This window comes from Rhincodon typus, chromosome 6 (assembly GCF_021869965.1).
Source record: "Rhincodon typus isolate 14 chromosome 6, sRhiTyp1.1, whole genome shotgun sequence".
Lineage (NCBI taxonomy): Eukaryota > Metazoa > Chordata > Chondrichthyes > Orectolobiformes > Rhincodontidae > Rhincodon > Rhincodon typus.
The window spans coordinates 3,202,445-3,214,132 of NC_063337.1; the positions used below are offsets into that span (position 1 = coordinate 3,202,445).

The 11,688-nt window shown below is 48.6% G+C and overlaps 1 protein-coding gene across 1 annotated transcript in view; it reads left to right on the forward strand.

The window, feature by feature from the left end:
* Positions 1 to 8,277, forward strand: part of LOC109921781 (arf-GAP with Rho-GAP domain, ANK repeat and PH domain-containing protein 1-like) — a 67,775-nt gene extending 59,498 nt beyond the window's left edge. Inside the window, exons 28-30 of the mRNA XM_048597858.1 lie at positions 3,730 to 3,885; positions 7,234 to 7,271; positions 7,808 to 8,277. Of these exons, the coding sequence (XP_048453815.1) occupies positions 3,730 to 3,885; positions 7,234 to 7,251 (174 nt within the window). The 3' untranslated portion in view covers positions 7,252 to 7,271; positions 7,808 to 8,277. The remainder of the gene's footprint in view (positions 1 to 3,729; positions 3,886 to 7,233; positions 7,272 to 7,807) is intronic.
* Positions 8,278 to 11,688: the final 3,411 nt, after the last annotated feature.

The window sequence follows — 11,688 nt, forward strand, 5'->3', positions numbered from 1 at the left end:
ATTTCTGATGAAGGGTCTAGGCCCGAAATGTCAGCCTTCCTGTTCCTCTGATGCTGCTTGGCCTGCTGTGTTCATCCAGCTCTACACCTTGTTATCTCAGATTTTCCAGCATCTGCAGTTCCTACTACCCCAGTTTGGATACATGTGGAAATCAGCTGCTCCTGAGTGTGTCATGGCCTGACCAGTATTTACACTGTCATGATACTTGTAATGCTATTGAAGCATTTTCTGGAGTATTTCAGGTGGCAGTTAAGAGTGAACCCCATCGCTGTGGTTCTGGACTCACATGTAGGCCAGACCAGGTAAGGATGGCAGTTTCCTTCCCTAAAGGACATTGGTGAACCAGATGCGTTTTTCCCGACAATGGATTCATGGTCACCATCTACCAAGGCCACAATTTGTTTCCAGCTTTCTTTTCAAAATGCATTCTGATCCTCAAACATTATTCTCTGCGTTATCAGTGCAGTCTCTGAGAGTAGCAGAAACGCTCTCGTCAGTGAGACAAGGCGAGTTTGTGTCCCGTATCTGAGCTTGGAATATAAATTCTACACTTGACATTCCCAGTGCAATAATGAGGGAGCGCCGCGCTGTCGGAGGGTCAGCGCTGAGGGAGCGCCGCACTGTCGGAGGGTCAGCGCTGAGGGAGTACTTGAGGGTGGAGTATGGGGGTAGAGAGGAAGGGATTGAGGGGGTGCAGGCAGAGAGAGTGAGGGCCGTTCTATCCATGAGCTTCACCTAGCCAGGAAGGAAGGAGCTGTTCCTATGGGTCGGGCTTCACCTACATCATGCTGGGGGTCATGGGGGGCAGCATGGGGTGGGTGTGGGGGAGTTGTTGGGGGTGGGGTGCATGGGAAGTTGCGGGGGGTGAGTTCAGCCACATGGAAAATTATGGAAAGAGCTAAAGTGTTGGGGGGTGGGCAAGGGAAGGGCTCAGCAGAGGTTATGAAAGTTTCCAGAACAGGTATTAGGAGAGAATATGGAAAGGGTCAGGAATCTAACTTCAGGTACAGCACCTACGGGGGCAACGATGTGAAGGGGGACAGTCAATGCAGGTCTGAGGGTGTTTTACAAAAATACACCTAGTATATAAAACATGGCAAATGAGCTTGTAGCACAGACTGAAACTGGCAGGTACAATGTTGTGGGTATCACAAAGATGTGGTTGCGAGGGGATCAGAGCTGGGGACTAAATAACCCTGGGTACCCGTCCTATCGAAAGGACAGGCAGGTGGGCAGAGGGGGCAGGGCTCTCTTGTCAGTAAGAAATGAAATTATATCGACAGCAAAAAGTAACAGAGTTGGAAGGTGTGGAATCTGTGCAGGTAGAGATAAGGAACTGCAAAGGAGAAAAGACTTTGATGGGAATTGTGTACAGGCCTCCCAGCAGTAGTCAGGATGTGGGACTGAAAATAAAACAGGAGGAAGGAAAGGCGTGTACAAAAGGCACTATTACAATAATCATGGGGGACTTCAATAAGCAGGTGGGCTGGGAAATTCAGGTTGGGAGTAAATCTCAAGAAATTCCACAAGATGGTTTTTTTGGAGCAGGTTCTGGCAGAGCTCACTGGGGAACAGGGAATTCTGGTTTATTTTTCTGTGTTTTAAGATGGTGCTGGAGAGTGATGACACTATACAATACTTTTCAGTGTATTTTGTAACAAAATACACAACAAAGTAAATTAAATCGAATTCACCCAGCAGTTTGAGAGGCAAAGTTGGCACGTGATGTAACAGTATTATAACTGAGTAAAGGGAACTACAAAGACATGAGGGAGGAGCTGGTCAGAGTTGATTGGAAGGGAAGATGGTGGAGCAGCAAAGGGAGGAGTTTCTGGGGGTAATTTGGGAGGCACAGCAGAAATTCAACCCGAAGAAGCAGAAACATCTTAAGGGGAAGACTAGTCAACCACAGCTGACAAGGGAAGTCAGGGACAGCATAAAGACAGAAGAAAAGGCATACCATGTGGTGAAGATTAGTGGGAACCTAGAGGATTGGGAAACCTTTAAAAACCAAAAAAAAAGCAATATGGGGTGAGGAGAGGGAATATGAGAGTAACCTGGCTGGCAATATACACAAAGATTATAAAAGAAGAAAAAGAAGCATTGTGGGTGATCTTTCAGGAATTACTGGAGTCAGGGAATGTTCCAGAGAACTGGAAAGTGGAGAGTGTAACACCGCTGTTTAAGAAGAGAGGGTGGCAGAAGTCAGGAAACTGTAGGCCAGTTAGCTTGACCTCGGCCATCTGTAAGATTTTAGAGTCCGTTATTAATGATGAGATTGCAGGACACCTGGAAGTGCAGGGTTAAATAGGGCTGAGTCAGCCCAGCTTTGTCAAGGGATGGCCATGTCTGACACATCTGTTAGAATTCTTTGTCTAACTTACTCATTACCTCCTCAAAGGAGAGCCTACAGACATAATTCATTTGGATTTCCAGAGGCCTTTGACAAGGTGCCGCACAGGAGGCTGCTAAATAAGACAAGAGCCCATGGTGTTAGGGGGCACGGGGCATGGATAGAGGATTGGCTGATGGGCAGAAGGCAGAGTGTGGGGATAAGGGGATCTTTTTCAGGATGGCAGCTGGTGACTAATGGAGTTCCACAGGGGTCAGTGTTGGGATCACAACTATTTGTGTTACACATTAATGATCTGGATGAAGGAATTGAGAATATTGTTGCTAGGTTTGTAGGTGACACAAAGAGAGGTGGAGGGACAGGTAATGTTGAGGAAGTAGGGAGGCTGCAGAAGGGCTTGGACAGGCTGGGAAAGTGGGCAAAGAAGGGGCAGATGGAATACAGTGTGGGAAAGTGAGAGGTTATGCACATTGGTAGGAAGAATAGAAACATAGACTATTTTCTAAACAGAGAAAAGCTATGGAAATCTGAAGCAAAGGGACTTGCGAATCCTAGCACAGGATAAGGTTAAGGTTCAGTTGGCAGTTAGGAAGGCAAATGCAAATGCAATGTTAGCATTCATTTCAATAGGGCTAGAATATAAGAGTAGAGACGTACTGCTGAGGCTCTATAAGGCTCTGGTCAGACCATATTGAGAATATTGTGAGCAGTTTTTTTTTGGATGTGCTCCAATATCAGCACTTTGATACAGGCCCAATGAGGTTTACAAGAATGATCCTGGGGATAAAGGGCTTGTCATATGAGGAGCAGTTGAGGACTCTGGGTCTGTACTCGATGGAATTTAGAAGGATGAGGGGCATATCTCCTTAAAACTTACAGAATACTGAGGGGCCTGGATAGAGCGGATGTGGAGAAGATGTTTCCACTAGTAGGAGAGATTAGGACCTGAGGGCACAGCCTCAGGGTGAAGGGATGACCTTTACAACTGAGATGAGGAAGAATTTCTTCAGCCAGAGGGGGGTGATTCTGAGGAACCCATTGCCACAGAGGGCTGTGGAGGCCGAGTCATTGAGTGTATTTAAGACAGAGATAGATAGGTTCCTGATTGGTCAGGGATCAAGGGTTATTGGGAGAAAGGCAGGAGAATGGGGTTGAGAAACATATCAGCCATGAACGAATGGGGGAGCAGAGTTGATGGGCTGAATGGCCTTAATTCTGCTCCAGTGTCTTATGGTCTGATGGAGACAGAGAGGGGTTCGGGGCGGGTGGGGTGCAGTATGTAGGGAGAGGGGAATGTGGTCATGTTTCCAGGGCTGTGTGATGGGGATTTTCTCTCTGCTGTTGCTGCACTCACTCACTGTGTTTGGTTTCCTCAGCACGATGGGAACGTGTGGCCAGTGAACTCCTCCAGCTCACGGACTTCGCGATCGCCTCCAGACGCCAGGTTTAATAACGTCTCCCTGATCCCTCTGCGAGGGAACGCCAGTGAAATGAGGAATAGTGTAGCAGCTTTTTCTGCTGACCCTCTCTCTGTGAGTCCTCCTCGATCTGAGTCATTCATCACAAACGTGTTACCCTGTGGGGCTAGGGGCGGGTGGGATGTGGGCACTGGTGGCACGATTGAGCTGTGAAGGCATCAGCAACACTGCCGTGGCAGGATTCGAACCTGGGCCCCCAGAACTTTATCTGGGTCTCTGGATTACCAGTCCAGCAATAATACCACTAGGCCATCACCTCACCTCTGTGTTGAGGACATCCCTCTCTAGACTTGTGCCCTCCCTATCCCTGCAATCCCACACCTCTCCAAGATCTGTACCCCTACACCCCACCCCTCCAACTCTGCCTTTCTTGAGTTTCCCCTGACTTTAATTGTCCCACCATCCATATTCCCTTCCTGAACCCCTCTGTCCTCAAGGGAAGGATGAGGGGCATATCTCATTAAAACTTGCAGAATACTGAGGGACCTGAATAGAGTGGGTGTTTGGAAGATGTTTCCATCAGTAGGAGAGATTAGGACCCGAGGGCACAGCCTCAGACTGAAGGGATGACCCTTTAGAACTGAGATGAGGAGGAATTTCTTCAGCCAGAGAGAGGGGGAATCTGAGGAACCCATTGCTACAGAGGGCTGTGGAGGCCGAGTCATTGAGTGTATTTAAGACAGAGATAGATAGGTTCCTGATTGGTAAGGAGATCGAGGGTTATGGGGAGAAGGCAGGAGAATGGGGTTGAGAAACATATCAGCCATGATTGAATGAAGATTTGTATGAAGGTATCCCATATATTTACCGAAGAAATTTCTAATTTTGAAACAAATTTGGTGACAGGAATCACAAATGTTGGTTTTTAATTTGGCCAGGGACCTTTAGCTCAACAATTGAAACCAGCCAAAGATTAATGACTGACTGATGCTTATAGTTTGAGCCATAATGTTGCTGATTCATCATAGAATAATACAATACAGACGAGGCCCTTCAGCCCATTGAGTCTGTACTACAAAATTACTCCAGTACTTGCATTAGTCCCACTTTCCCACAATAGGCCTATAGCCTTGAATGTTATGACACTTCAGATGTCTACCCAAAACTGATTGAAGGTTGAGGAAGTGGGGGAAGTAGTTAATGGCTGATGTTTGTGATCAGTGTTCCTGCTGAGCTTCCATGTCAACAGTTATGGCCATCTTCATGCTTTTGTTCTTGTTCTTTGTCCATGTGGATGTTGCTGGCAAAGCCAGCATTCATTGCCCATCCCTAATTGCCCAGGGTGGAACCCCAGGCTATCTCAGGGAGCAGTAAGAGATTGTTGTGGGCCTGGAGTCACATGTAAGCCAGACCAGGTGAGGACGGCAGATTTCCTTCCAGGTTCTACAGGGTTGTGGGGATGGGGGTGAGTAAAAAGAATTGAAGTGTTCAATCAGCCATGATTGTACTGAATGGCAGGGCAGACTTGATGGCCAGAATGGCCTCCCCCTGTTCCTATATTGCTAAAGGATATTAGTGAACCAGGTGGGTTTTTTGCACCAATTGACAATGGTGACATTTAGACTCGCTTTCAATTCCAGAGTTTTTATTGAATTTACATTTCTCTACCTGTCATGGTGGGATTTGAAGCCCCCCAGCAGAAACCCCCCTGAGAATTCAGCTAGGACTCTGGGTCTCTCACCCAGTGACAACACCCCGGCTTCCCCAAAAACACCGTAATTACATCGTTCAGATTACTGAATGAGCTTTCATTTTTGTTTATTCATTTGATGTGGGCGTCACTGGCTGGGCCCAGCATTTATTGTCCCATCCCTAGTTGCCCCTTGAGAAGGTGGGGGTGAGCTGCCTTCTTGAACCGCTGCAGTCCATGTGCTGTAGGTAGACCCACAATGCCCTTAGGGAGGGAATTCCAGGATTTTGACCCAGTGACACTGAAGGAATGGCAATTATATTTCCAAGTCAGGATGGTGAGTGGCTTGGAGGGGAACTTGCAGGGGGTGGTGTTCCCGTGTATCTGGTGCACTTGTCCTTCTAGATGGAAATGGTCATGGGTTTGGAAGGTGCTGCCTGAGGATCTTTGGTGAATTTCTGCAGTGCATCTTGTAGATGGTACACACTGCTGCTACTGAGCGTCGGTGGTGGAGGGAGTGGATGTTTGTGGATGTGGTGCCAATCAAATGGGCTGCTTTGTCCTGGATGGTGTCTTGAGTGTTGTTGGAGCTGCACCCATCCAGGCAAGTGGGAGTATTCCATCACACTCCTGACTTGTGCCTTGTAGATGGTGGGACAGGCTTTGGGGAGTCAGGAGGTGAGTTACTTGCTGCAGTATTCCCAGCTTCTGGCCTGCTCGGATGGTCAGCTCTGGGTATTGCAAGGGCTGGGGGAGGGTTAGGTTGACGGGAAGAGAATGGCTGATGGTGGATGATGGGAGGGGGAGTGGGAAGTTAATGAGCTAAATATCTGAGGTAATTCCCTCAGATCCCTGGTTAATGAGAATCCTTTAATACATAGGGGGGTGCAGGCAGGTGGGTTTGTGGGCACGGAGGGGTAAGGGAAAGGGACCAAATTATCGGAGCCAACTTTCCACAGTTATGACCCTGGTTACCATGGAGATGGCTACCAACTGGCTGTAATTTGAAACCCATCAATGGTGTTAGCCTCTCCCCTCGCGCTCCCACTCCCGCTCGCGCTCCCCCTCCGCCTCCCTCTCCCTCCCCCTGTGCTGTCCCCCACCCTGGTCTCCCCCCCCCCACCGCTCTCCCTCTCCCTGTATCCCTCCTTCCATTGCTCCCTCCTCTTGCTTTTACTCTCTCTCCCTCTGGTCCTCTTTCTCTGTCTCGCTCACACGTGCTGTCTCTCTCTCTCTCTCTCTCTCTCTCTCTCTCTCTCTCTCTCTCTCTCTCTCTCTCTCTCTCTCACACCCCCTCCCCCTCACTCTCTCTCTCCTCCACAACTCTCTCCTCCCCCCCGCCACCTTGGTCTCTCCGCACCACCTTGTTGATGATGGCCTCCCTGCATTGCAGAGTTAGGGTCCTGAGGTGACAGTGCAGTCCAATAGTGGAACTGGGCACTTTTCTCCTTTGACAGTGGGGTGAGATGCTGGAGTTTTTTTTTGTTCATTCCTTATTGAAGGTCATTGGACAGGAGTGGAGTGACTCTTGTAAGACCATAAAACATGGGAGCAGAAATTAGGCCATTCAGTCCATCTAGTCTGCTCCACTATTCAATCATGGCTAATACATTTCTCAAACCCATTCTTCCTCTTTCTCCCCATAACCTTTGATCCCCTTTACAATGAAGGACCTATGTATCTTCAACAGGTCACATTAATAGAGGCGGCAGGAAGTGCGGTGATAAATCTTTACTCGTGATTTTGTCTAATTCCATTTTATTGTTTTCTAGATCTTTAAGAAGCAGTGAAAGCCTGGCCTACAGTCAAGGTGAGGATGGAAACTGGCCCAGGTACTACCCTGACCCTGACCAAGACACATAGACTGACCTGTGTCCCTGACCCCTGACCCCCTCAGGAGCCCTAAACCCTGGAAATCCAGGATTGCTACGCCCAGGACTCTGACCCCCAACATTCGATCCATGTCTGACTTACTGACCCCAACTTTGGCCCAAATAGAATCATAGAATCCGCACAGTGTGGAAGCAGCTACATTCGGCCCATCGAGTCCACAGTGACTGTCCAAAGAGCATCCCACCCAGACTCACCACCAGCCCACCCCCCCTATACTATCCCTTTGACCCTGCATTTTCCATGGCTAATCCACCTAGCCTACACATCTAGCCTGGACACTGGGCAGTGTAGCATGGCCAACCCACTGTAACGTGCACATCTTTGGACTGTGGGAGGAAATCGGAGCACCCGGAGGTAACCCACGCAGACACGTCTGCCCCATCAGGGGAAGGGAGAGTCACATGTAGGGAATGTAGACCTTATCCTAACCAATCTGCTACCTTTCTATGACAGGAGGCTCAGGAACCAGAAACTACGGACCGGGGAAACGGAAAGGAGGGAGCGAGATGGAGGCGAAGGTGCAGGACCAGCTACTTCCACTGAGCATTGCTGTTCGTGGTTCTAGTACAGGTGAAGAACTGACTTTATCGATCCACCCGAGCTAATCGTTGGTGTGCGAGTGAAGGACCAATGTGAAAATCACCTGCTATTTAAAAGATTCTCAATACATCGATATAAAAACTATTGTAGCATAGAGAATGTCCAATGAAAGCTTGTACATATGTTATAACTTGTACCCCCTTTTTCCCGAGCCCCTCCGCCAGCTGCAAAGATGTTTATTTAATTTAACCCTGATTTCCTCAGCTTACGATCTGCTCTTGTTGTCAAGTCTGTGCGACGCTCGGACAAAATGTGAATAGATGTTGCGGGGGGGTGCGGGGTCGGTGCAGATGGGAGATAAAACAGATCAAATCTTTCCCTGATTCTGCCGTCCTGTGTATGTTTAAAGAGGTGTGGGCCGGAGGGAGGTGGGGTGGGGGGGGTTGCAGAATTGGCCAGCGATTGGGCCGAATGGCCTCATCCTATTCCTGTTTCCTCTGGGGACTGGGAAAGCGGGTGCTGGTTGGCGGTGGGGGTGGCGGTGTGACATTGGTGCGGGGGATGGAGGTGGGGGAGGAGAAGTAGGGTGTGGGAGAAAGGGGACCCGCAAAGTTGGGTGTGGCGGGAGCAGGCAGGATCAGGCATAGCCCAACAGCAGACAGCTGTGTTGTAAAGCTGTAACGTGGAGGACGGTGGGCACATACCAGCCTGAATACTGTGAACCACCTGTCACTCGTGGTGTGCCACAGGGATCGGTGGGGGGGCCCCAAGCAATTACAAACTGTAGGAGTAACTTGAAATGTACTATTGAGAAGTGTGCAGGTGACACAAACCAGGTGAGTGTCGAGGATGACCGAGGGACACAGACAGGATGAATGCGTGACCGAAACCTTCCATATAATGTGGGTAAACGTGAGAAGTCACACGACACCAGATTATAGCCCACCAGGTTTGTGTGAAATCACAAGCTTTCGGAGCGCTGCCCCTTTGTCAGGCGAAGTTCGGAAGGTGAAAGCTTGTGATTTCACATAAACCCGTTGGGCGATAACCTGGTGTAGTATGACTTCTGAGCTTGTCTGCCCCAGGCCAACACCGGCACCTCCACTTCATGGTAAATGTGAGGTCATGCACTTGACAGGAAGAGTAGAGGAGCTGGATATTATTTAACTGGGGCAATGCTACAGCTACTGGGGCATTTAGGAGTTTGTGTCCACGAATCACAAAACGCCCAGTGTCCGAGTTCAGTGGGTAGTAGGGAAGGAAAATGGAATGTTGGCCTTTACTTCAGAGGGAAAGGGATCTTAACAATAGGGGGAGGACTGGTTATAACTATACAGGACACTAGGCAGATCACAGCTGGAATACTGTGAACCGTTTTGGGTCCTTTATCGAAGGAAAGATAGACTGGCGTTGGAGGCAGCCCAGAGAAGGTTCACTTGGCTGATCCTGGGTATGGAGGGACTGTACGTTGAAGGGAGGTTGAGTAGGTTTGGCCTGAAGTTAGAAGATTGAGAGGCGACCTTATTGCAACAGTCGAGATTCTTAAGGGACTTGGACATGTTAGATGTGGAGAGGTAGTTTCTCCATGTGGGATCATCTCACAGTAAGGGGTCACCCACTTAAGACTGAGATGAGGAGGAATTTCTTCACCCAGAGGGGTGTGAATCTGTGCAGTTCTTTACCGCAGAAGGCCGTTGGGCTGGGTTATTGACTACATTCAAGGCTGGGAGAGATAGATATTTAATCAGTAAGGGGAATGGAGGGTTATGGGGAAAAGGCAGGAATGTGGAGGTGACGATGATCAGATCAGCCACCATCTCGTTGAAAGGCAGAGCAGAGTCGATGGGCTGAATGGCCTACTCCTGCTGCTCCATCTCATGATGGCAGCTCCGTGTGGCTCAAGCTAGTGAAATTCCGTAGTGAGGACTGGAGGAGAAGGAGGGAAAAGCAGAAATAACTACCTGAGAGTGTTGCCACGGTGATCTTTTCATGATGTGGTCCCTTCGCTGCCTGCTGAAGTTGGGAAGCCTTTGATTTGACCAATGCAGGCCGTTACCATAACTACCAGCTGGTGTTACCATGGGTACCAAAGCTCGATATTGAACAAGAAAAGAAGCACAAGGTAAAGAAAGTGACTAAAAATACAAAAATTGTGGAAATTTGACCTTGCTTCTGAACATTTTGGGATTTTGGATGTGGGGGCAGGTATCAAATTAATATATAAGTCACATTGTAACTCATCAACTGAAAGTTCCTGAAAATAAATGTGAAACATAGCTCAGAGTGAGGAGGGATGGAGGGATTGTCTTGGAGGGTTCTCAACTCTTCAGGATCTTCCTGGATTTTCAGGGGAAAGGGAGTAAAACACAGCGTGCTGAACATCGCTGCTGATTAATGAGGATCGTGGAAGCGTCTATTCTTCTGCTGAGAAGGACCGGGTTAATCGGACACTGGAGCAACCACGCTCCGACTGGAATTAGCCGCCCAAACACTGCCTGAGGAGGTGAGGTAACTTTGTGAATGGGATCCAGCTCAAAGGTTCTGAGACTGAACGCCCATCGCTAATTGCCCCAACGGAGCAGTGAAAAGTCAACCACATCGCTGAGGGTCTGGAGTCCCACGTTTAGCTTGGTGTGCAAAAAGGGGTAGGAAGGGAGGAGGGCTGGGAATAACTTGACAGAGGCTGGAGGTGTGAAATATAAACAAAAGTGCTGGAGAAACTCAACATGTCTGGCAGCGTCCGTGGAGAGAGAAACTGAGTTAACATTTAGAGTCCTGTGTGACTTCTTCAGTATTAATGTTCTGTGAAATATCATACTCCACTTGAAACTCTCCGCAAGATCTTAGAGGGGTTTGAGTCATGTTGGCACAAGTGGGTGAGAAGCCCCAGTTAGACCCATCTCAATTCAAGGAACACTTGGCCCCACCCTTTATGATTTTGACAACTGGGATGGTGAGTTTCTTGCTTGGGAGTGTCAAATTGCTAATTAAAGAGGATTATGCATTTTCATAGAATCATAGAATCCTTACAGTGTGGAAATAGGCCCTTCGGCCCCACGAGCCCACACCAACCCCAGAGCATCCCACCCAGACCCATTCCCCTATAACCCACCTAATCTACACATCCCCGGACACTATGGGGCAATTTAGCACGGCCAATCCACCTAACCTGCACATCTTCGGACTGTGGGAGGAAACTGGAGCACCCGGAGGAAACCCACACAGATACGGAGAGAATGTGCAAACTCCGCACAGACAGTGGCCCGAGGCTGGAATCAAACCGGGGTCCCTGGTGCTGTGAGGCAGTGGTGCTAACCACTGAGCCACTGTGCCACCCAAAGTGCTGATTTGTTTTGGTAAAACAAAAATGAACAGAACTTTTATAATTAATAGTAGGGTCTTCGATAGTGTCGTAGAACATAGGGACCTAGGGTTTCGGGTACATAAGAATTAGAAGTTTGCATCACATAAATACAGGGTGTTTAAGAAGGCATTTAGCACACTTGCCTTCATTGGTCAGACCTTTAAATATCGACGTTATGTTGAGTTGTACAGGATGTTGGTGAGGCCTCTTCTGGTGTACAGTGTCCAGTTCTGGTCGCCCTGTTATAGGAAGGATATTATTAAGCTGGAGAGGGTTCAGAGGACATTTACCAGGATGTTGCTGGGAAAGGAGGGTTTGAGTCATAAAGAAAGGCTGGATAGGCTGACACTGGAGTGTAGAAGGTTGAGACGTGACCTTACAGAGGTTTATAAAATAATGAGGGGTATAAATGAGGTTAATGGTAGTTGTC